We start from the raw sequence: 23,405 nt of genomic DNA, 5'->3' as shown, positions 1-23,405 counted from the left end.
GTTTTTGGAGCAGTTCTCAAAGTGGCACTGTCGGGGCCATAATGTTGATTTTCTGTCTTATTCTTTAGTCATGATTATTTCCTTTTTTATTGCTTACTTCATTTCCGGTTTTGGGTTCATGGGTGTGGTTTACCTTTTATCTACCTGTTATCTATCAGTTGGGGGCGGGAGGTACAGACACAGAGGGGGAGTGGGTTGAGTATTTTTTTTGTTGACTGCCACCTTCATCGTCATTTTCATCGTTTATTTCGATCTTTTTGGGGATTTGGGGGAATAGAAAACTTACTTTGAACTTTTTTTTATTATATTTTTTTATTATATTTATTTGTAAAGGGACCATGAACAATATTTAACATAAATGTCACCATCTGATGCATTGTACCAGAGTTAGCTTAAAGCTAATTTACATCTGCAGTCCCTTGGCAGGTCACAATTAAAACATCACATTGTTAAAATGCAAACAAACAAACAAACAAACAATCCTACAAACAATTCTGTATATCAAGTTAAAAGTATCAAATCAGTGGTTGCAGTGTTGAGTGTCCTTTAGCAGACTTTTCAGTCTGGTTTTGAAGCTGCTGAGAGATTCACTGTTCTTAATATCCTCCGGTGTTCCACTGAGTTGTGGCTTTCACAGAAAAAGCTGACTGCCCAAAGGCGGTACGGTGAAAGGGTACATTACAATTTCTAAACAAAGATATTCTTGTGGATTTAACGAGTCCACTGAGTGAAAGTTGATAAACTCACGCAGTGGAGGCGGGGCCAAGCCTTTTAAAATCTTATACACGAGACACAAATATGAATACAATTTAAAATTCTCTTTGATTTAATGGCAAGACGCGTCGCAAGCACAACCCCATTTAGTCTCTGCGGCTCCTTCCAAGCTGAGCCGCTTCAGGCACTGTGCCAGCTGTAAGGACAGCTAACGTTAGCATTAGCATCGTGAACCGTCCTCTCCTCCACGGTAAGCTCTGCGAACTCTTTATCAAGTGTGGTTTCATTGTCAGTAAAAGCCGAAGTGGGCCAAGACTTTAGATTTGAAATTCGGCGGTGCATCTTTCAGGTGATTTTCCTCTGCTGTTTGTTAATCCTCCACCTTGCATCATTTTCTTCTTCTTTCTTTTCAAAGAGTACTCTCTACCGCAGCACCCACTCTTCTTCATGCTAAGCGCCACCATGTGGAGGCTTGAAGTAGTGACTCTGTAAATCCAAATTGTAGCAGGCTTTTGTGAGAGAATCTGTTTAGAACGGCTGTATGGTTATTGTTTAAATATCGTATTATATCGTAGTATCCATACTTTGACACACCCCTACTCTGAGGCCTTCCGAGCGGCTCCCACCGGACGCAATCACTCTAAACACACCACACACACACAGGAACATCACACACCATGTCGTTTGCAAACATCAGACAATCAGGCCTTTGCTGGCGTCGATCGTAAGGAGGAGATCGGGACAAAAACCAGCCTGATTATCCTGTAGTGTGTACCCGCCTTTACTGTACATCTCTCTGAGGTCTCAAGTGTGGCCTCCAGTACACCAGCGCCTCTTCTACAGAGGATCAATATAGTTTTATAATATTTAAAGCTGTATATTGTAATGACTTTATACTTCAAGTGTTGGGAGCAAAGTGTAAGAGTCCCATGTCCGTCTGCTTTTATTGCACACAGTAAGAGATGTTATGAGTCACAAGAACTGGATATCCAGACTTCCTGTTTGGCAAGTTACGGCCGTATTACAGGAAGTAATGCTGTCCAATCCAATGCTGCCAAATGAACATGGACTCACTCACGTGGCCACGATAGGGTGATGATTCAGTGATGTGTATGAAAAGCTGTGCGATCTTCGGTTAAACCAGAACTCGTCCAAGGACATGTTACAACAAACACATCCGGTCTTTCGTCTCCAACAGACTCTGAGTCATACCTGAGTCTGAGAACCTCTCTCAGTTCAGAAGCTGTTTCTATCTGGAGTTAGAGGAACTCTTTGACCGTCACTGAGAGGAGAAATGGATCAGAACCAGCTGAACCGAGAGAAACTCAGCTGCACCATCTGTCAGGATCTGCTGAAGGATCCGGTGACTACCTCCTGTGGACACAGCTACTGCATGAACTGTATTAAAACCCACTGGGATGGAGAGGATGAGAAGAGAGACTACAGCTGCCCTCAGTGCAGACAGGTCTTCACACCGAGGCCTGTCCTGGAGAGAAACACCATGTTAGCAGATTTAGTGGAGGAGCTGACAGTGATTGTTGGTCAGGTTGCTCCTTACGTTGTTGCTCATGATCACCACTATGTTGGACCTGAAGCTGTTGGAGGAGGCGCCTGTGATGATTGCTCCTGTGAGGATTGCTCCTGTGAGGATTGCTCCTGTGAGGATTGCTCCTGTGAGGATTGCTCCTGTGAGGATTGCGCCTGTGATGATTGCGGTGAATGCTGTGTCGGTTTACTGTCTTGCTTTTTCTGTTGCTTTGATTGTTCTGACTGAGCGCTCAGAGAGAGAGAGAGAGAGAGAGAGAGAGAGAGAGATAGAGAGAGAGAGAGAGGACTACGAACCACAAGGAGAGCTGGAGGAGCAACTCCATTTGACAAACATCAAACAGAGGAGTGAGCTTTACTGTGTGATCCTTTCTGTGTATTTGGGGGTAAAGTAGCTCAAACAGAATTGAAACTTCTTCTTCTACTTTCATTTATCAGATATATTTTGTCGTCACCACTTCATGTAAAGAAATCTGTAATCACATGGACTTTGATTTGTTTGTCTGAGCACATGTTGCTGTTTTAATGAGGCACTAAGAGGTTTAATGAGACTGTAAATATCCTGATCTTAATCAATAAAAAGATGACACACAGACTTTGTGGTCAAACTAACTGATTGTGTGGAAAATCATTGAACAAGAGTCTCTGAACAGGAATTACTTGAAATGTATAAATGCTGTCATGTTGAGTCCACAAGGAATGAAATGACCCTCTGTTTTAAAGGATACAAGTGGGATTTACTTGATTCAGATTGAAGTGTTCTCTTTTTATCACTATGGAACAGGTCTGAAGGATTTACATTGATACCTTTTACAATACAAATAGTTCCAAGGGGAACTAAGAGTGCAAATGGTATTAAGCATGAGCTTTAGTGATGGGAAGTTCAGCTCTTTTCAGAGAGCCGGCTCTTTTAACTCGGCTCCCAAAGAAGATCCGGCTCTTTTAACTCGGCTCCCAAAGAAGAGCCGGCTCTTTTAACTCGGCTCCCAAAGAAGGGCCGGCTCTTATAACTCGGCTCCCAAAGAAGATCCGGCTCTTTTAACTCGGCTCCCAAAGAAGAGCCGGCTCTTTTAACTCGGCTCCCAAAGAAGAGCCGGCTCTTTTAACTCGGCTCCCAAAGAAGGGCCGGCTCTTATAACTCGGCTCCCAAAGAAGAGCCGGCTCTTTTAACTCGGCTCCATAAAAAAGAGCCGGCTCTTTTAACTCGGCTCCCAAAAAAGAGCCGGCTCTTTTAACTCGGCTCCCAAAGAAGAGCCGGCTCTTTTAACTCGGCTCCCAAAGAAGAGCCGACTGTTTTGACTCGGCTCCCAAAGAAGAGCCGGCTCTTTTAACTCGGCTCCCAGAGAAGAGCCGGCTCTTTTGACTCGGCTCCCAAAGAAGAGCCGGCTCTTTTAACTCAGCTCCCAAAGAAGGGCCGGCTCTTTTAACTCGGCTCCCAAAGAAGAGCCCGCTCTTTTAACTCGGCTCCCAAAGAAGAGCCGGCTCTTTTAACTCGGCTCCCAAAGAAGAGCCGGCTCTTTTAACTCGGCTCCCAAAGAAGAGCCCGCTCTTTTAACTCGGCTCCCAAAGAAGAGCCGGCTCTTTTAACTCGGCTCCCAAAGAAGAGCCGGCTCTTTTGACTCGGCTCCCAAAGAAGAGCCGGCTCTTTTAACTCGGCTCCCAAAGAAGAGCCGGCTCTTTTGACTCGGCTCCCAAAGAAGAGCCGGCTCTTTTAACTCAGCTCCCAAAGAAGAGCCGGCTCTTTTAACTCGGCTCCCAAAAAAGAGCCGGCTCTTTTAACTCGGCTCCCAAAGAAGGGCCGGCTCTTTTGACTCCTGAGCAGTTCTTAATTTAGGATCTTTTGTAGTCATATTTTACCTTAACTTTGCAAAAACTAAAGGTTTGTGTTGAAACCCCTTTAACAGTGTTTTTATGAGAAGACTTATAATTGACCAATTTTGTGCATTTATTCTGTTACAAAACCATCCTTACCCTGATCCTAGGATTAGGGTTAGGATTAGGGTTTGGGTTTGGGTTTGGGTTGGGTTATGATAAGGATTAGGATTAGGGTTATGATTACGGCTAGGGTTAGGATTAGGGTCAGGGTTTGGGTTTGGGTTAGGGTTAGGATTAGGTTTAGGGTTAGGGTTAGAACCAGAATTAAACTTAAGCAAACAGAACCAGAACCAAACAGAACCAGAACCAGAACCAAACTCAAGCAAACAGGACCAGAACCAAACTGGATCAAACATTATTAATGTCCTCAGCTTGGATGGTCTGATCCGGTTTCTCCTCTCAGTGAGTATTTGCCCGGTCTTTGAGAAGAACCCTAACCCTAACCCTCTCAGAAGGAACAGATGAAGCCACGATACACAGCCTCCCCTCCATCACCTAGATCCTATATCCTCACATGTGATTGGCCGCATGGCCGCCATGCTGACCAATCAAAACAAAGTTCTGCTGTGAGCAGAGCTGGGGCTGAGCACTGAGAGAGCTAAGCAGGGGAAGGAACAAACTGGGAGCCGGCTCTCTCTGGATGTGAGCCGGCTCTTCTGATCCACTATAAAGCATCGACTCTCAGAGCCGCAGCTTTTGATCATGACACATCACTAATGTGTTTAATCTGTGTTACAATTATGAGGGGGTCCTTGGACAATTTTCTCACCTGTAAGGGGTCCCTGGTTCCAAACAGTTTGAGAACCCCTGGTCTAGACCACTCTATGTTAAATTATGAACAAAGACCCAGATATTGTGAATAGAGCAACTGTAGTGACTCAATTTCCCTCCGTGGGATAAATGAAGTATTTCTGATTCTGATTCTGAAAAGGGTTCAACAATGAGCCAGTTACAGATGAACTGGAGGCAGTGTTGTAGTACTCGAGTCCAGGACTCTGACTCGAGTCCAACTTGAGCCCCGATTTGCAGGACTCGTGACTCGACTGGATGTTTTCATTTTGTTTTGGTGAAACCTGACTTCCTGTCCCGCTCCATCTGCTCTGTTGAGATTGATGCGTCGTGCTCCGGCACCCGGCAGAAATACAAGTCTTGAGTCTCTGATCCGGAGGACTCAGACCTGCCGGATCAGAGACGCAGCCTGAAGGCGACGGAGCGGATCAATAGGAAGTTAACACGTTGACTAGAATAGAAATCAGATCCGGAGCTGTGACGGATCGGAGATGGATCAGGTTTGGCTGTTAGACATGTGGACCTCAGTTGTTGCTGATTTACGTCTTTAAATCTGAGCAAAGACACTTCAGAAAGGAGACAGAGCAGTCAGGAAATACACTGAAAGAGTGTCAGGGGAACGTTGGAGTCAGATGCAGCAGAGGTTGATTCTTGCAGAGAAGACTGAAAAGTATTGTTCTTACAGTGAATCATATCGTTCAGTCACTTTGTCCACGCCTAAAGGTTTACAAAGACCCTGAAAAGGTGCATCTGACTCATGTTGTTATCAACACTAATCACACACGTCCTCCTGAAAGTGAGAACATCCCACTGGCACATTCTGCACATATTACAACAGCATGGCTCTGTAGTAGAAGGGTCCAGGTGCTGAACTGGCCTGCCTGCAGTCCTGACTCGTCCCCCATTGGAAACATTTGGAGCATCATGAAACTAAGAACTCCTCCAACAGCGTATTTCAGTGGAGGGTGGATTAATGAGTTCACCTTTGCACGCTTGTTGGTGAATGATTTATCTAAACAAAGTGATATAACCTGGTGTGAATGTTGTACTTTGTTCCATATCTGTGCAGTTATATGATTTTATAACACTTAAAGCCGTATATTGTAATTACTTTGTGCTCGTAAAGGCCGAACTCAGGACAAGAGTTGGATCAGCAGGTCTTTAAGAGGCCTTGAGGATCTGCATGCAAGAAGAACGATTACAAAACTGAACAATGTGTTTCAAACATGACACACTGATGTGTTTCTCTTCTTTTAAATAACTGGAAAATGTGACAAAGAGAATCAAATGTAACGCCTGATTGTTGGGAGCAAAGTGTAAGAGTCCCATGTCCATCTACTTTTATTGCATACAGTAAGAGACGTTAAACACACCCTGACTTTTACCACTCTGCATCTTTCCTCTGCAGTGAACTCTGATCCATCCCTCCCCTTCATTTTACAAAGCAGACTCTGAAAAGCTGAAAGTCCTCATTCACTGCAGAGAGTCAACAAGAGCAGACGGCTGTCGTCCATCAGAGCTCAGACACTGTTTCTATCTGGAGTTAGAGGAACTCTTTGACCGTCACTGAGAGGAGAAATGGATCAGAACCAGCTGGACCAAGAGAGATTCTGCTGTTCCATCTGTCTGGATCTGCTGAAGGATCCGGTGACTACCTCCTGTGGACACAGCTACTGCATGAACTGTATTAAAAGTCACTGGGATGGAGAGGATGAGAAGAGAGTCTACAGCTGTCCTCAGTGCAGACAGACCTTCACACCGAGGCCTGTCCTGAGGAAAAACACCATGTTAGCAGATTTAGTGGAGGAGCTGAAGAAGACTGGACTCCAAGCTGCTCCTGCTGATCACTGCTATGCTGGACCTGAAGATGTGGCCTGTGACGTCTGCACCGGGAGGAAACTGAGAGCCAGTAAGTCCTGTCTGCAGTGTCTGATCTCATTTTGTGACAAACACCTCCAGGCTCATCTTGAATCTCCGGCTTATAAGAAACACAAGCTGGTGGAGCCCTCCAAGAAGCTCCAGGAGAAGGTCTGCTCTCGTCATGATGAGGTGATGAAGATATTCTGTCGTACTGATCAGCAGTCTATCTGTTATCTCTGCTCTGTGGACGAACATAAAGGCCACGACACGGTCTCAGCTGCAGCAGAAAGGACTGAGAGGCAGAGAGGGCTCGAGGGGAGTCGACTGAACATCCAGCAGAGAATCCAGGACAGAGAGAAAGATGTGAAGCTGCTTCAACAGGAGGTGGAGGCTATCAACGGCTCCGCTGATAAAGCAGTGGAGCACAGTAAGGAGATGTTCACTGAGCTGATCCGTCTCATGAAGAAAAGACGCTCTGATGTGAAGCAGCAGGTCAGATCCCAGCAGGAAACTGAAGTGAGTCGAGTCAAAGAGTTTCAGGAGAAGCTGGAGCAGGAGATCACTGAGCTGAAGAGGAGAGACGCTGAGCTGCAGAAGCTGGCACACACAGAGGACCACAACCAGTTTCTACAGGACTACCCCTCCCTGTCAGGACTCAGTGGATCTACACACTCATCCAGGATCAAGACCCGTCCTCTGAGGTACTTTGAGGATGTGACAGCGGCTGTGTCAGGAGTCAGAGATAAACTACAGGACGTTCTGAGAGAGGGATGGACAAACATCTCACAGACAGGGACTGAAGTGGATGTTTTACTGTCAGATCCAGAACCAGAACCAGAGCCCAAGACCAGAGCTGAGTTCTTAAAATACTCACGTGACATCACACTGGATCCAAACACAGCAAACACAGAGCTGTTATTATCTGATGGGAACAGAAAAGCAACATTTATGAGACAACCTCAGTCTTATTCTAGTCACCCTGACAGATTCACTGATGATCCTCAGGTCCTGAGTGGAGAGGGTCTGACTGGACGTTGTTACTGGGAGGTGGAGCAGAGAGGAAGAGTTTCTGTAGCAGTCGCATACAAGAATATCCCCAGAGCAGGGAACTCTACTGAATGTGTGTTTGGACGCAATGACAAATCTTGGGCTTTAGATTGTTTCCTCAACAGATATAACTTCATGTTCAACAATGTGAAGACTCCTCACTCAGGTCCTCACTCCTCCAGAGTAGGAGTGTACCTGGATCACAGAGCAGGTATTCTGTCCTTCTACAGCGTCTCTGAAACCATGACTCTCCTCCACAGAGTCCAGACCACATTCACTCAGCCTCTACATGCTGGACTCTGGATTTATTCCTTTGGATTATTTGTTGGATCAGCTGAGTTTTGTAAAGTGAAGTAGACTGAAGTCATTTCAGGGACAGTGGGTTCAGTTTTGTGTTTTAACTCTTCCACTTGTTTTGTCTTCCTGTTTGTTGCTGAGAGCTGATTGTTGTGGCATTTCCTCGCCTGTCAATCAAACATGTGGGCGGAACTTTGACGTCTTAATATCTGTTGTGTTGTTTTGAGTTTTGCTTCTGATTATGCGATGCTAAATTTAACTTTATGCTATTACGTAATGTTCAGTAAACAATCTAAAAAAAAACTGTATTTTCAAACCAAGTGTTGAAGTCTAATCAGAAGGACATGATTAAAGTTTGCAGTGACTTTCAGGAGTCTGCACTGTTTAGGAGTGATGACATTGATTTTGGTTTAGTAGTGTATCTTTTCGGCAGTGAGAGACGGCTCATATTAATGAAAATTACTCTGTAGCTCATTATTGATAGGAAAGAGGTCTACTTTGTGTTTTTAAACTCCTTTCATTAACAAGTAACTGATCAGAGAAGGTCCAATCTGTGAATATCTTTCTATCTTTACTAATTTAATGAGGCTGTAAAGGAAGTCCATGGTGCATTGAAACGGGCAAAGGGCAGCTTGAGTTTGATTTCTCACAGATTTACGTCTTTAAATTCTCAAAATGTTCAAGTTTGATTTCTCTTTGTTTACACTGTCAATGCTGACATGCACTGTAAGTACAAAATCAATAAAAATAATTGTGAAATAAAGTTTGATTTCTCATAGATTTATTTATTTTATAGTATTTTTTCAAAAATCTACAACTTCATAATCTCAGAAATTTTAAGTTCTATCTCGAAAATTTCAAACTTTAAAAACTCCAAATTTTCAAGTTTGATTTCTCAAAGATTTACGACTTCATAAACTCAGAAATTTTAAGTATTTTTTCGAAAATCTACAATTTTATAATCTCAGAAATTTTGAGTTCTATCTTGGAAATTTTAAACTCTAAAAATTCTAAATTTTCAAGTTTGATTTCTCACAGATTTACGTCTTGAAAAACTGGAAATTTTAAGTATTTGCTCAAAAATGTACAACATTAAATACTTCAAATTTTCAAGTTTGATTTCTCTTTTTTTACACTGTCAATGCTTACATGCACTGTAATTACAAAATCAGAAAGTTTCATTTCATATAGATTTGCAACTTCTTTTTTTCTCAAAAAAATTACGACTTTTTTATCTCAGAAGTTTTAAGTTCCATCTCGAAAATTTCAAACTTTAAAAATTCGAAAATTTCATGTTTGATTTCTCACAGATTTACGACTTCATAAACTCAATTTTTTTTTAGTTTTTTTCTTGAAAATTTACCACTTTAAAAACTCCAAAATTTCAAGTTTGATTTCCGATAGATTTGCGACTTCATAAACTCGAGAATTTTGAGTTATTTTACTTATTCAATTTTATTTCATTTTTTCATAGTGTCCCTAATAAACCGTCCTAACCCCATGGTGTAGTGGTTCTGGATCAGAACCGGATTTCCGACTAGGATTGAGGTTCTACCTTCAGTGTCTCATCACGTTTTGTCCCCTCACTGAGGGCTTTTATTTTGAAAGATTTATTGCGGAAGTTGTTTAACGACACGGAGGGGAGGAGCCAACCGACTGACAACAAACAACCACCATCAACCGGAGCATCTCTCGGTTTCCCCGGTACCCCTCTCCCAGGTCCCGGGTCTAAGGAAGGATCCTTTAGAGGTCTAAACTGGACTGTGTTAGTGTCCCTGAACGCACCGTGTCCTCTTTAGTGTCCCTGAACGCCCCGTGAGAGATGACGGGCTACACGTCCTTTCACTCCCAGCTGACGTCCATCATGGAGGCTCTGACCAAGGCGGCCGTGGCGGAGGTCTGCGGGCTGGTGGACGAGGGCTACGCCGTCCTGCAGCTCGAGATCTCCCGCAGCAGAGAGGAGAACGAGGCGCTGCGGAGGAAGCTGGGCCTGATCGAGACCATCATCGCGAGGGGGACCGCGACCCAAGGGGGGCTGCTGGACTTCACCGTCGGTGAGTTCCAGTCCCTCAGGAGGGTTTCTAAATCATCCATGGGGGTGTCATGAGATGAATGAACTCTCTGTAGTTCCCAAAAGCTTCACTGAGGGGGGCACCAGATCAGGGTCTGTTAAAAACGGAGATGGGAGTTCAGGAACAGAGTCTGTATCATTGACCAAGTTTACAGTTACTGTGAAGGTTTTACAAAACCATAATCACTGTTCCATTTGGCTTTGATGACTCGTAAACATTCCACTCTATTCTCCTTTGATGTGTTCCATTCTATTCTATTCTCCTTTGATGTGTTCCATTCCATTCTATTCTCTTTTGATGTGTTCCATTCCATTCAATTCTCCTTTGATGTGGTCCATTCTATTTTATTCTCGCAGTGGTCCATTCCATTCTATTCTCCTTTGATGTGTTCTATTCCGTTCTATTCTCCTTTGATCTGTTCCATTCTGTTCTATTCTCCTTTGATCTGTTCCATTCTGCTCTATTCTCCTTTGATATGTTCCATTCCGCTCTATTCTCCTTTGATGTGTTCCATTCCATTCTATTCTCCTTTGATGTGTTCTATTCTGTTCTATTCTCCTTTGATGTGTTCCATTCTCCTTTGATGTGTTCCATTCTCCTTTGATGTGTTCCATTCTCCTTTGATGTGTTCCTTTCTGTTCTATTCTCCTGTGATGTGTTCCATTCCATTCTATTCTCCTTTGATGTGTTTCACTCTATTCTCCTTTGATGTGTTCCATTCCATTCTATTCTCCTTTGATGTGTTCCATTCCATTCTATTCCCCTTTGATGTGTTGCATTCCGTTCTATTCTCCTTTGATGTGTTCCATTCCGTTCTATTCTCCTTTTACGTGTTCCATTCCGCTTTATTCTCCTTTGATCTGTTCCATTGCGCTCTATTCTCCTTTGATGTGTTCCATTCTGTTCTATTCTCCTTTGACGTGTTCCATTCCACTCTATTCTCCTTTGATGTGTTCCATTCCATTCTATTCTTCTTTGATGTGTTCCATTCCATTCTATTCTCCTTTGATGTGTTCCATTCCATTCTATTCTCCTTTGATGTGTTCCATTCCATTCTATTCTCCTTTGATGTGTTCCATTCCGCTCTATTCTCCTTTGATGTGTTCCATTCTGTTCTATTCTCCTTCATGTGGAGTGATCCGATATGATGTGTGATTGGTTGTTCCTGATGTTAAATTAACTGTTGAGAAAAAATTTAGTTCAGCATTTCCAATATGGTACCCGCCAACGATCGGTCTCCACACAGCGCTTCAGAAATAGATGGGCGGGGTCTACGGTCTATGGAAAACACATGTCAGTGATAGGAGGCTCCACAAACCTGGGATCACTGAAACCCACAGACGAACATTTAATGACCCTTTGTTGGCCTCTATTCAGACGACAGCAGCCAGTATTGTAACAGTCTCTTTTGTTTCTCACCCAGAACATGCCTTACCGCCAGGAGTGCCAAAAGCTAGTGCTAAAAGAAGTGGAAGGATCCCCGTGTCGGAGGTGACCATAGAGCTGAGCCCTGCAGCCCAAGAGGTGAGAGGTCAAGCTCTTTACGCCCCTGTCACGTCTGTAATGTGTTACAAATGCCCGTATGTCTTTTTCATGACCTTTATGGAAAGTGTCAGGAGGAGGACACGGTGCTCAGAATCTGACTGCTCCGACTTTACCTGTGTCACCTGAGTTTGCTGGGTAAAAACTACAATCTACCAAAGAAGGACTACAAATCCCTTTTTTCTTTCAGGATTCTCCGTCAGCAGCCGGAGAGGAGTCATGTGATCAAGATGTTGTTGTAATAAAGGAGGAAGTGACAAAAGAGGAAGTGAATGGTGATGACACAGACAGGCTGCTGCACAACGAGGACGGTAAGAGAGGAGGATCCTCACCGACCAACACTGAATAAGAGAGAGCTCACTCCAACCCAGACAGGCTGGACGCTCCACCTCCCCCTCCGCCCGCATTTTAATGAAGGTAGAAGAGAGAACAAAAAGTAGAGATGTTTGAAGAGGACAGGGGAGGCAGAGCAACCTGCTGGGTTTTGCTATACGCTCTACCTCCCCCTTTCCCTTACTCCAGGTTTTTATGAGGGAAGAGAGGAGAGAGAGATTTTAGGAAATAAGACTGAACCAGGGTGAGAAACCTGTTTGGCTAAAGGTGCATTTGGACCAAGAGTTCCGGGGTCTTTTAGCCCCCAGAACTACTTCCCCCTGAACTAAAAGGTTCCTGGTCCCCCATTGTTGTCTGTGTTTGGACCGCGGGCTGAAGTCCCGGGTAGATTGTGTAAATCAGGCCAGTGACGTATGGAGGAAAAAAAGTAAATGCACTACACCACCAGACCAGTAGAGGGCAGTAACACAAAGAGGAATGCCATTCATCACAGATGACCCCATAGAAGCAGACGGACAGGCAGGTATCATTCTGAGCAACACAACAGTTAGCCTGTTAGCATGAAGAGACTCAGCTGGTCTGTTTTAGATGGTGCTATATTTCATCACAGATGGATTCACTGAATCAACACGTGAGAGGAGATAAGCGCGAGTAGCAAAGACGTTTCAACACGGCTTTAAAATCCTTTTGAACTCAAAAAGCCGTGATCGCAGAGATCGACCGGTGTTTTGGTTTAAACGGCGACCCTGTTAACTGGAGACTCAAAAGATTGACAAAAAAAGTTTTTACAGATAAAATGTGACAAAAAAAATTGACAATTTTTTTTTTTACAAAATATAATTTAAAAAAAAAACATTTCACACAAAAAAAAATGGGACAAAAAAATTGTTTCAAACAAAGTTTTGAAAAAAAAATTTGAAAAAAAAATTTGAAAAAAAAAAAAATTTAAATATTTTTTTTTAGAAAAAAACAATTATGAGAAAAATCTTTTGGGAAAAAAACGTTTTTGCAAAAAAAAAAAAATGTTGACAGAAAACATCTGACAAAAAAGTTGACCCCGGAGCCTGTCGAAAAAAGTTAAATTTTCCTCAAATTTGAAATTGGGTTCCAAAAGCAGAAAAACATGAAAAAAAGTGAAAATTTTGTGCCTGTTGTTAAAAACATGTAAAAAGAAATGAATGAATGAATCAACACTTGAGAGGAGATAAGCGCGAGTAGCAAAGACGTTTCAACACGGCTTTAAAATCCTTTTGAACTCAAAAAGCCGTGATCGCAGAGATCGGCCGGTGTTTTGGTTTAAACGGCGACCCTGTTAACTGGAGACTCTCAGCCGGATGCATCCCTCATAAACGTCTTTAGACCATCATTAAATATCTGATGAGGATATTTTGAAATCTTAATAAAAACTAAACTAGTTTGCATTCCCAGGAACTCCCTCTGTTTCAACAGCTGTGTAAACTCCACAAACACTGACACGTTCAGCTGAAGGTCTCCAGTTTACAGGGTCACTTTTAAAACCAGAACACCGGGAGGAGAGACGCATTCACGGTGGGCTGAGAGAAGACTACTGTTACAAGCTGCTAAATCAAGAGAATCACAGCTTCTTCTTTTGAAAAGTACACACACATACAAAAAAGATAGAACAAATAAAAACTAATGAAAGAAAGAGAAATCAAGAGAATCACAGATGTGTGTGATGTTATTGTGGACGTAGGGAGGAATAAAAACACTGAGGTTAATCTACCAATCAGACACGTTCAGCATTGCAGGCCCCGCCCCCCGAAAGTCCCGGGACCTTTGAAAAGTACTACCCCCCCTAGCAGGGGCTTTTTAGGGGGGAGATTATCTACCCCTGAACTAAATTTAGACCCTGGGTCCACCAGTCCAAACGCATGTAGTTCAGGGGTAAGGTTCCCCCTCCTCCCCCCCTCCCCCTAAATGACATTATTTCACCTGATCCGAACCCACTGATGGTCTTTAATCCTGGTCCAGGATCACAGCTTGTGTCTAAACTCCTGTTTTTGTATCTGTGTGTCTGAAGGAGTCGGGGTTCAGCTGATTGGAGCAGATGACAGTGAAGAAGGCCCCTCTGGGAGGATGCTCTCAGACTCTGTGGCGGACATCAGGCCGTGGGACCCAGACATTGACAGACCCTCAGAATCCAACAGTGCACCAGGGTCTCCTGGTCCTGCAGGGGGCGCCGAGAGCAGCTCAGATGTGGTGTTGGACTTGGCCTCAGAGTCGGACTGTGAAGCTCTGCCTGCAGTCGAGACACGGAGGTCGTTCTCTTTCGGGTCTGGAGTAAGTCCCGCCTCCCTGTCTGGACCCTCTGAGCTGAAGCACGGGGCGTCTCTGATCAGCTCCCTCTCCTACGACACAGATCTGGATCCATGCCCCTCCTGGACCAATCAGGGCCTGTCGAGCATGATGCCAGTCTCTCACAGGTCCACGCTGCTGGACAAGGTGTCAGATCTGAACGCTGCGGCCTTCCCGATGGCGCTCGGCCTCGCCGCGTCCAGACTGGACCCACTGGACTTGAACAGGTACTGCAGGGACAGGCGTTTTGTCTGCAGCTACTGCGGGAAGTGCTTCACGTCGTCCCGGAGCCTGGAGACGCACGTGCGCGTCCACACGGGCGAGCGGCCGTACAGCTGCGCTCAGTGCGGGAAGCGCTTCACGCAGTCGGGACACCTGAAGACGCATCAGAGCGTCCACACGGGGGAGCGCCCGTTCGCCTGCGAGCAGTGTGGGAAGAGATTCGCCGGGAAGCAGAACCTGAGGATCCATCAGCAGAAACACCATCAGATGGACGTTTAGACCAGCAGGAAGTACGGGACCTGGAGGAGGTCTGAGCTGAACACCGAGGTGTGACCAGCTGAAACATCGGCACTCAAAACTGTGACGGACCAGAGCCTTACTGGACTACCTTTTTACTGTTTTTTACCACTTCAAGACCGTCTAAAGCTGTCTCAGAGAAATCAAAGGATGCTTCCCCTCTCAGTCGTGACAGGCCTTAGATACTTTTTACCATCTGACCTCCTTTAGAAGATCTCTGATACCAAACGGGACTACAACCAGGTTCTTATTTATTCTTACCTCAAAGAGAGCGTGGACTGTCCTGGTCCACGTCAGTGCTTTGGGCTCGAGCGTCCACAAAGACTCCTGCAGAGAGCCGGCCCCTGTGAGAAGCATGTGACTGTTTGTTGCTTGGTGTTTATCTGAAATTAAAAAGGGTGGATCTTTTACTGAGCGGGTTGTCTCTTCTGGTGGATTCTTTGTTTGTATTTCAGAAACAGACGGGTTTGATTTGGAAGTCTTAAGGCCAAGTTCCACCAGATCCGTATCCGGTCTGGCTCCAGATCTGATAGGTTTCTATTCTAGTCAATGTGTTAACTTCCACTGGATCCACTCCGGATCAGATACACAAGACTTCTATTTGTGCCGGATGCCGGAGCACGACGCATCAATCTCAACAGAGCAGATGGAGCGGGACAGGAAGTCAGGTTTCACCAAAACAAAATGAAAACATCTGGTTTATTTTCAGAATAAAACACTCTGTGTTATCACCAGATCGTATTTCACTTAACTACAACAACAAACCGTCTTTCTCCATGTTTTATTAATCATCTCAGATTTCTAGACTAAAATCAAAAATCTGACTTTTTCTAAGTATTTTTGGAGGAAAGGGAGAAATCATACTTTCTCTTAGATTCCAAGATTCAAAATCAGATTTCTGACTTTCTTGATTTTTTTTCTGGAAGTCAAAGATTTGAATTTTTGTCTCAGATTTCTAAATTACAGTCTGAATTCTTACTTTTTTTATCAATACTATGAAAAAGGAGGCATTCATAATTTTAAAAATAATAATTGGATTCTTTTATTCAAGTCTGAATTCTGACTTTTTGTAACAGGCTTTTATATTAATTTCTGATTTCAAACATTTTTTTCTCAGAATTCAACTTTTTTCTGAAGTCTGAGAAAAGGTCAGAATTCAAAATTAATCTTTGTTTCTCAGATTATTAAATTAAAGTCTGAATTTTGACTCTTAATCATTTTGGAGAAAAGAGAGAATAAAAACTTTTTCTCAGATTCAAAAATAAAAAAATAAAAAATCGAAATTTTGACATTTTTCTGTTTGTTTAGTCAGAATTCTGACTTTTTCAAAGTTCTGAGAAAAAATGTCTCGGACCTTTTTTCTCAGTATTTTAGAGATAAGGAAGAAATCAAACTTTTACTCAGATTCTAAGATTAAAAATCTGATGATTTTTAGATTGAAGTTAGAATTCTGACCTTTTTTTAATTCTGGCTTATTTTTTTAAGTTCTTGGTTTAAATCACAATTCAAACTCAGAAATTCTGATTTTATCCTCAAAATTCTAAAAAATAGAATTTAGAATTGTATTATTTTATCAAAATTGTGGCAAAATGTCCCAGTATAGAGAAAAGTACAAATTCGTACATCTCAGGGTTCTAAAAAAAAGTTCTATGTTCTAAATTGAGACCCTTCTCCTGTTCCACACGTTATTTATTTTTCATTTATGTAAAGCAGGATAATTTTAAAGCAGTATTTGTCTTGCATTTCAGTGTTGGCAAACATTTTGGTCAAATGACAAAAACAGTTCTGAGATATTTCATAAGGAACACTTTCACTTGGTTAAGCACAACAAACAAAGTCTTAACATGAATATAAAGTCATAATGGAGTTATAATATCAGGAAAATATTGACAGTTTTATGTGATTAAATTAATATTTTATGAGTTTAAACTTGTTATACAACGAGAATAAAATCATCATACTTTAGGCAGTACTGTTAAAATTATTAGAATGAATAATATCCTATTATTTTTGTTTTTCTTCCATGTTTTCTTCTATATAACAGGCTTTTATTTTGAAGTGATCCGGAAGTGCTCTCAGACAGGAAGTGAAAGTCTCCTTTGTAGTAACTGACGCGCAGCTTCCGACGCGCAGCTTCAGCGTCAAACAGATTCACGGAAACGTTCCCGACTCCCCCGCGCGCCTCAGAGTCCCTCAGAGTCCCGCTGGTCCCGTTCGGAGGGGGGTCCGGTCCGGTCCGGTTTCTGTGAGATGTCGGTTTTAACCAGCAGAGCTCTGCGCGCGCAGCTCACCGTCATCATGGGCGCGTTAACCAAAGCGGCGGTGTCGGAGATCTGCGAGGTGCTGGACGAAGGCTACGCGGCGCTGCAGAAGGAGATTACCCGCAGCCACAAGGAGAACGAGGACCTGAAGAAGAAGCTGCACCTCATAGAGTCCATAGTGGTCCTGGGGAGCGGCGGGGGGAAGGCGGCAGAACCGGGAGTCGCTCCTGCCGCGGAGGAGCAGCAGCGGCGAGACGGCGACGCGGCAGGAGCGGCAGGAGCGGCGGTAGAGATGCGTGAGGAGGTAAACACAGCCTGGGGTCTGTTTCCGGTCCAACATTTACATCCTCTGACAGACAGCTGATTCTCTTTGACTCATTACAGAGCTGACTGATCCTTCCATCAGTTCTTACTGATGTAAACATCAATACATTAATACACATGCTGGTACTGCTGAGGGACAGGGCTATGGAAGCCCTGAGAGGACTATAGGTGCTTTTGGACCAAGAGTCCCAGGGTCTTACTACTTCCCCCTGAACTAAAAGGTTCCTGGTCCCCCATTGTTGTCTGCGTTTCGACCGCAGGCTGAAGTCCCGGGTAGATTGTGTAAATCAGGCCAGTGACCTATGGAGGAAATAAAAAGTAAATGCACTACACCACCAGACCAGTAGAGGGCAGTAACACAAAGAGGAATGCCATTCATCACAGATGACACCATAGAAGCAGACGGACAGGCTGGTATCATTATGAGCAACACAACAGTTAGCCTGTTAGCATGAAGAGACTCAGCTGGTCTGTTTTAGATGGTGCTATATTTCATCACAGATGGATTCACTGAATCAACACGTGAGTTTTTTTATTTACAGCTTTAACATTAAATTAGGAAAAAAATGTAAAAAGGTGAAAAAATAAAAATGATAAAAGTTTGATAAAAATGTTAATAATAAAAATATACACAAACAGAACTATATGGACATACAAACATACACACATCCAAAATTTCCAAATTAAAACAAAAAAGAAAACATCACAAGTTAAGTTACTCTTTTCAAATCTCATTAAAATGTCAACAAACATGTCGTTCCAGTGAGGAGCGCCCTCTACTGGCCGCCCCCTCTGCTTGGATTCTCTGAGCTCTCATTGGTTCTCCTTTTAAAACAGAAACATCTTATTATACTTAAAGACACGACACCTTTTCACGGCCGTCTGTTAGTCTGAAGGGAATTTAATCAAATAGAAACCATGTGGGTGTAATTATATAGAATCCCACATGATCTCCAGATAGCAGGCTTATCATTTCCTTATCTCTGCTGCACATGCTCAGTGCGCACAGCGGCGCCTCTATCTGGAGATAACCTTTTTTCATTCCCTTTTATCTCGCTCTCGTTCCCCTGGAGTTCTAATCATCTTCTTATCTCTGAAACTGAAGATCTGAGCTTCTTTAAGGTCATTTGAAAAGAAGATTGGAAGATGATTAAAAACACAAACTCTCTCTGTGTGCTCCCGAACAAAAGCAGGGATGATGCTCACACATTCATGAACCAATCACAGACATCCCTGATCTCATCTCAGACTTAATTAACCTTCAGAAATGAGTCGGCCAATCACGACTGAGGACTTATCTCGTTTGGCTCGTTATCTCTCTCTCTGTGTTTACCTAACTTCCTGTTTGATCATATTCCAGAAGTGTTGTGACTGGCGCCTGTTCTCATATTTATTTAATCTCTTCAGCTTCCAGACGTGGTGTTGATCAAAGATGAAGACTCTGACAGCAACGACACCTTTGAGGAAGGTGAGTGTAAACTGGACGGTGTCTCGGGGGGAGTCTTTGGATGTTTCACAGCTGTGTTGTCCAATCAGACGGATTCACCCCACAGACAGTACCAAACATGGGCGTGGTCTCAGTGACATCACGCAGACCTCTTTTGGACCAACGTGAACCGGGTTGTATACACGAGGGACCACTCGAGCCCGTGGAAGAGGCACGCCATGACGTCAGATTCACGTGACCGCTTCTCCCAGCAGCGCTAGCGTGAACTTTCCCTCACAACAACAACGATGGCGGACAACGGCAGCTCGTCTCCATGACGACCGCTGCTTTGTCTTGGAATCCATTAGTCTCTTTGATTTGTTCTCTGCAGGACGATGGAGGAAACACGTTTGGGTTGTGTTTTTGATCACGGCAACCCCGCCCCCCTCGTCCCTGATGTAAGCGGTTCGCGGTTCTAGACCAGCAAAGAGTTGGAGCCGCTCTGGAACCGGTTTTTCCCGGTTTTACTCGCAGTCGAAACACGAAAAACTGGTTCTCAATTTAGAGAACCGAAACGGCCCTGAAACTGCCTCGGTCCAAAAGGGGGTATGACAGAACCAGCTCCCGGTCAGGAAAACAGGTTTCAGAGCATCACCAACTCTTTGCTGGTCTAGAACCGTGAACCGCTTAAGCGAGGGGTGGGGGGCGAGGGGTCTTCTCATATGAAGTCACCGTCTATGTAAAGCACGAGGAGCAGCACAGAAGTGTTGCTAAAGTTGGATAAGTTCTCTTCAGGACCTCGTGCGATTCTGAAAAGCCAGGAGCAACACCAACAAGCATGCTACGTTGTCCACCATCGATGTTATCCAGCAGTGACGTCATGACGTGGCTCTTCCACGGGCTCAAGCCGGTGGAAAAACAAACTGGTGCAAAGTTGGTCCGCAAGTTGAACCAGCTTGAGCACCAGTCGGAGCTACAACAAGGTTTTGCGTTGGTCGAATGTCTGAATGTCAGGTTACCCGTTTCACGTCCTGCTACGTTCTCTCTTTACTTTTTCACAGCGATTCCGAACGCATCATGTTAATTGAGAGAGGATACATGTCGCTGTTTATCATTCAGGAATGATTACGGGGAAGAATGGAGAGGAGACGTCCGACAGTGGATGTGCAGTGTAAATACAGGAAATACAATGGCGTCTTGCAGACCAATCAAAAGGCTCACGGTCCACGTTGTTTTGTAGGACGTGCTCATCAGACTACGCGCATTGATTCTGCTTTACACAGTGTTCTCACAAAGTTCTTTACGTTACTAATAAAAAGGACTGTACTGAACTGAGACTTCCACACAGACACCCAAATCTGTCGTACAGTCACACCTCTGACTTTCACATTAGCTTCATTTCTTAAGACTGAGCAAGGGAGCGGGGCAAGGCATGCAGCAAGCATGGCCGAGAGTCAGACCAGCAACTGTTGCGACAAGGTCTATAACAGGGGTTCTCAAATACAAATCTTAAAAAAGGGCCACAAATAATTTTTTCAATGAGCCAAAGGTCCATTTAATGAGGTCGTTCAAAATAACAACAAAAATATGAACTGTGCTCAAAAGTTTACATACCCCGGCAGAGTTTGTGATTTTTTTTTGGCCATTTTTCAGAGAATAGGACTTCGTTTATGTTCCAAGGAAGTGAAATTGATGAGGAAACCGATGACGTACAGGGGCTGAGGTTAAGGTGATTGATCTAATTTGCAGGGCCGCGCAGAAATCGCCCTGATTGGTTGAATTTGCGTTGATAGTTGCGATCGCGGAATCTTAACTTCCTGGAGGGACTGAAAGTCTTCCTACCTCCAGCTTCCACTCCTTGATGCGTCTCATCTTCTCTTGCAGATAACAGAACACCGTCTGATGGAGGAGAGGGTGTTACAACGACTCCAGTCAGCCGGAGTCTGAAGAGAGTCTGGCCGGGAGAGGAGGAGTCTGAGAGGAAGCGGCTCACCCTGAAAACATCTCCAGCGTCAGCAGGGACGCAGAAGAAGAGCGTCCCCGTCTTCAATCTGGACTCTCCTCGCCACGAGCCGGGCCGCTCCGTCCACATCGACGGGGATGAAATGGAGGCCGGGGAGTCGGTCTGTTCCTACTCCTCACAGATGGACCCGGATATTCAGCTGGTCCAGGAGTGCTCGATGGTTCCTCCGAGCTCCAACAGACAAACAGCTTACTTTGGAAACGGCGCTCTGATGGAGTCCCGGTCTCCTTCAAACAGAGCAGAACTAGACCTCAGTTTGACGTGGACTAAGCAGTCCAAAAGTCAGATGGGTTTTACTCAGTTCCATCAGAATGAAAACCTGGACGCTGACGCTTTCGGTCTGAAGCTGGTCAGCGTCACCGGCTCCACCTCCACGGACTGCCAGCTCTCTGAGAGCAGCAACTCTGCGTTCGAGTACGACGAAGCCGACATGATGAACTACGCCCTCTACAGGGATCAGTCGGGTCCGTCTCAGGCGGGCCTCGGCTCACGAGGGAAGCGCTTCGTGTGCTCCATCTGCAACAGGTCCTACGCCACGACGCAGAACCTGGACGTCCACATGCGGATCCACACGGGGGAGCGGCCGTTCAGCTGCAGCCAGTGCGGCAAGAAGTTCACCCAGTCGGCTCACCTGAAGTCGCACCAGAGCGTCCACACCGGGGAGCGGCCGTACGTCTGCTCGCACTGCTCCCGGAGCTTCATCGTCAAGTACAGCCTCAAGTTACACATGAAGAAATGTCACCCCAACGTCTGAGCCACTGAGCATGTGCACGCTTCCTGTTCCTGTAAATGTCCCGTTCTGTAAATGTTTATTCAAATAACACGTGTCCTGAGTTTCAAATATTTAAAAAGCAATCCTACTGCCACTTCCTGTCCATCACTGATCAGAAGTTCATCTACGGAGGGTTTGCATGTGGCGTCATGGCGGCTAGATCTCACTGTGACGAGGGGTTTGAATTAGCTCCTGTGGTGATGTAACGACAGGTGCACTCCAAAGCCACACCCCACTCCCTGAGGGATTCCACTTCCTCCTTTGCAGCTGCAGCACCTCTTGTTCTGGTCATATACTGGATCAATGTTGGGGTTCTTCTGGAGCGCTCGCCATATTTTTTGGGGTGTTTTTCCACCCTTTGCATCCTTCTCATTCAGACAACATCTATTCCCACTCACTCAGTTTCTCTCCTTGTTCCCCACGCAGGGATCTGAGAGACTCAAAACCTTGATTAAAAGACAACAGAGTGAAAGAAAGGGCTTTTCCTTTCAGGGCTTTGTGTTCTACCACAGCTGATTTCTGTCTTTGGTATGTGGGTGACCACCTTGATTTAAGAAGTTCTACCTTGTTCCTCCTCTGCTCGTTGTCTCTCTGCTGAAGGATGCCATGTTGCAGGATGTTTGGTCACTCAGTCTGACTGAAGGGGGGCACGCCGTGCCGCCCATGACTCTTGTGATAACTGATTACTGGGTAAAGGTTGTTTCATCAAAATTAAATTGTTCAAGCTGTGAATGAAAACTGAACATCTGACAGGCCTTCCACCAGATCCGCTTCGGTCCTGTTCCATGCTTGCTCCGTTCCGGCGTTCTGGCTGCGTCTCAGATCCGGCAGGTCGGAGACCTGCCGGATCTGAGACGCAGCCAGAACGCAACGCAGCATTGGGCATGTTAAAGTCTTGAAACCTGACTTTGGAGTGAGACCTACAGTTCCTCTAGTCTCTGTCCCGGTCTGGTCTCGAGCGTCCAGATAAAACTAGTTTCATAAAACATGTTGATAGATATTTAAAAAGAGAGGACCCTGTGTGAGTCACAAACACTTTGTCATTCCTTGTTAATAAAATGTGTTTTTCAAAATGCTTTCTTGTCATTTGTAAAAAAAAACAAAATGTGTCACAAATTCATTTTAAGGGAATTTAAAAAAATAAAAAAAAATGGTGTGGCCTGATCAGGGGCGCCGCCAGGGATTTTGGGCCCCCCATCACCAAAGGCCACAAGAACCCTGTGCAACTGCTGTAACCACATCTCCAGGACAGTGGCGGTTCTAGACCAATTTTACTGGGGGGGGCAGGCTGGGACCAAGGGTGTTGTCAGAGGGACACATTCAACCCTGACAAGAGAGACTGAGAAGGACGAGGACCGGCTGTGAGCAAACTGGCAAAACATCAGTGCATCCCTTTATACTAGACATATATACTACTGTGTACTAGATCAACATGCAGACTGACAGCAGCTGTTCACACTCAACATGAGTCCCTTAGCACTCTAAGGGACTGGAACCAAGTACCACACGCATGTGTTCCACCTGTAACATCGGCACGATGCCGAAGCTTTTTTTTATTGTGTAATATTTGTTTGGTGTGGAGGAGGGGCCACAGGGGGGTGCAGTTCAGGTTCAGTCTTACAGGGGCCCCAGCCCCTGTAAGCCCCTCCCCAGAACTGCCACTGCTCCAGGATCCAATCAACCCAGTCAA

General features: G+C 44.6%; 3 protein-coding genes across 3 annotated transcripts; all 3 read left to right on the top strand.

Annotated features, from left to right (window-relative positions):
- The first annotated feature begins 5,506 nt into the window (after window positions 1–5,506).
- On the top strand, window positions 5,507–8,846 carry LOC117808668 (tripartite motif-containing protein 16-like). Its single transcript, XM_034678358.1, has one exon. The coding sequence runs from the start codon at window positions 6,502–6,504 to the stop codon at window positions 8,185–8,187; it is 1,686 nt and encodes a 561-aa protein (XP_034534249.1). The 5' UTR covers window positions 5,507–6,501; the 3' UTR covers window positions 8,188–8,846.
- Window positions 8,847–9,690: 844 nt separating this feature from the next.
- Window positions 9,691–15,324, top strand: LOC117808675 (zinc finger and SCAN domain-containing protein 5C-like). The gene is made up of 4 exons (XM_034678364.1): window positions 9,691–10,181; window positions 11,623–11,723; window positions 11,932–12,052; window positions 14,116–15,324. The coding sequence occupies exons 1-4, from the start codon at window positions 9,950–9,952 to the stop codon at window positions 14,889–14,891; spliced, it is 1,230 nt and encodes a 409-aa protein (XP_034534255.1). The 5' UTR covers window positions 9,691–9,949; the 3' UTR covers window positions 14,892–15,324.
- A 1,660-nt stretch (window positions 15,325–16,984) lies between these two features.
- Window positions 16,985–22,344, top strand: LOC117808676 (zinc finger protein 16-like). Its single transcript, XM_034678365.1, has 3 exons — window positions 16,985–17,474; window positions 18,902–18,962; window positions 20,805–22,344. Exons 1-3 carry the CDS (start codon window positions 17,160–17,162, stop codon window positions 21,695–21,697), a joined length of 1,269 nt encoding a protein of 422 aa, XP_034534256.1. The 5' UTR covers window positions 16,985–17,159; the 3' UTR covers window positions 21,698–22,344.
- Window positions 22,345–23,405: the final 1,061 nt, after the last annotated feature.

The sequence above is a fragment of the Notolabrus celidotus genome, unplaced genomic scaffold (assembly GCF_009762535.1).
Source record: "Notolabrus celidotus isolate fNotCel1 unplaced genomic scaffold, fNotCel1.pri scaffold_137_arrow_ctg1, whole genome shotgun sequence".
In the NCBI taxonomy this organism is placed as follows: Eukaryota; Metazoa; Chordata; class Actinopteri; order Labriformes; family Labridae; genus Notolabrus; species Notolabrus celidotus.
This window is presented reverse-complemented; position numbering and strand designations above follow the sequence as displayed.

What these genes read in the sequence shown, in the direction of transcription:
- LOC117808676 (XM_034678365.1), top strand. Translation starts at nt 17,160, where the DNA reads ATGTCGGTTTTAACCAGCAGAGCTCTGCGCGCGCAGCTCACCGTCATC. An exon ending in CGGTAGAGATGCGTGAGGAG is followed by an intron (nt 17,475 to 18,901) that starts GTAAACACAGCC and finishes TAATCTCTTCAG; the next exon opens with CTTCCAGACGTGGTGTTGAT. An exon ending in CAACGACACCTTTGAGGAAG is followed by an intron (nt 18,963 to 20,804) that starts GTGAGTGTAAAC and finishes CTTCTCTTGCAG; the next exon opens with ATAACAGAACACCGTCTGAT.
- LOC117808675 (XM_034678364.1), top strand. Translation starts at nt 9,950, where the DNA reads ATGACGGGCTACACGTCCTTTCACTCCCAGCTGACGTCCATCATGGAG. An exon ending in GCTGCTGGACTTCACCGTCG is followed by an intron (nt 10,182 to 11,622) that starts GTGAGTTCCAGT and finishes TTTCTCACCCAG; the next exon opens with AACATGCCTTACCGCCAGGA. An exon ending in TGAGCCCTGCAGCCCAAGAG is followed by an intron (nt 11,724 to 11,931) that starts GTGAGAGGTCAA and finishes TTTTTCTTTCAG; the next exon opens with GATTCTCCGTCAGCAGCCGG.
- LOC117808668 (XM_034678358.1), top strand. Translation starts at nt 6,502, where the DNA reads ATGGATCAGAACCAGCTGGACCAAGAGAGATTCTGCTGTTCCATCTGT.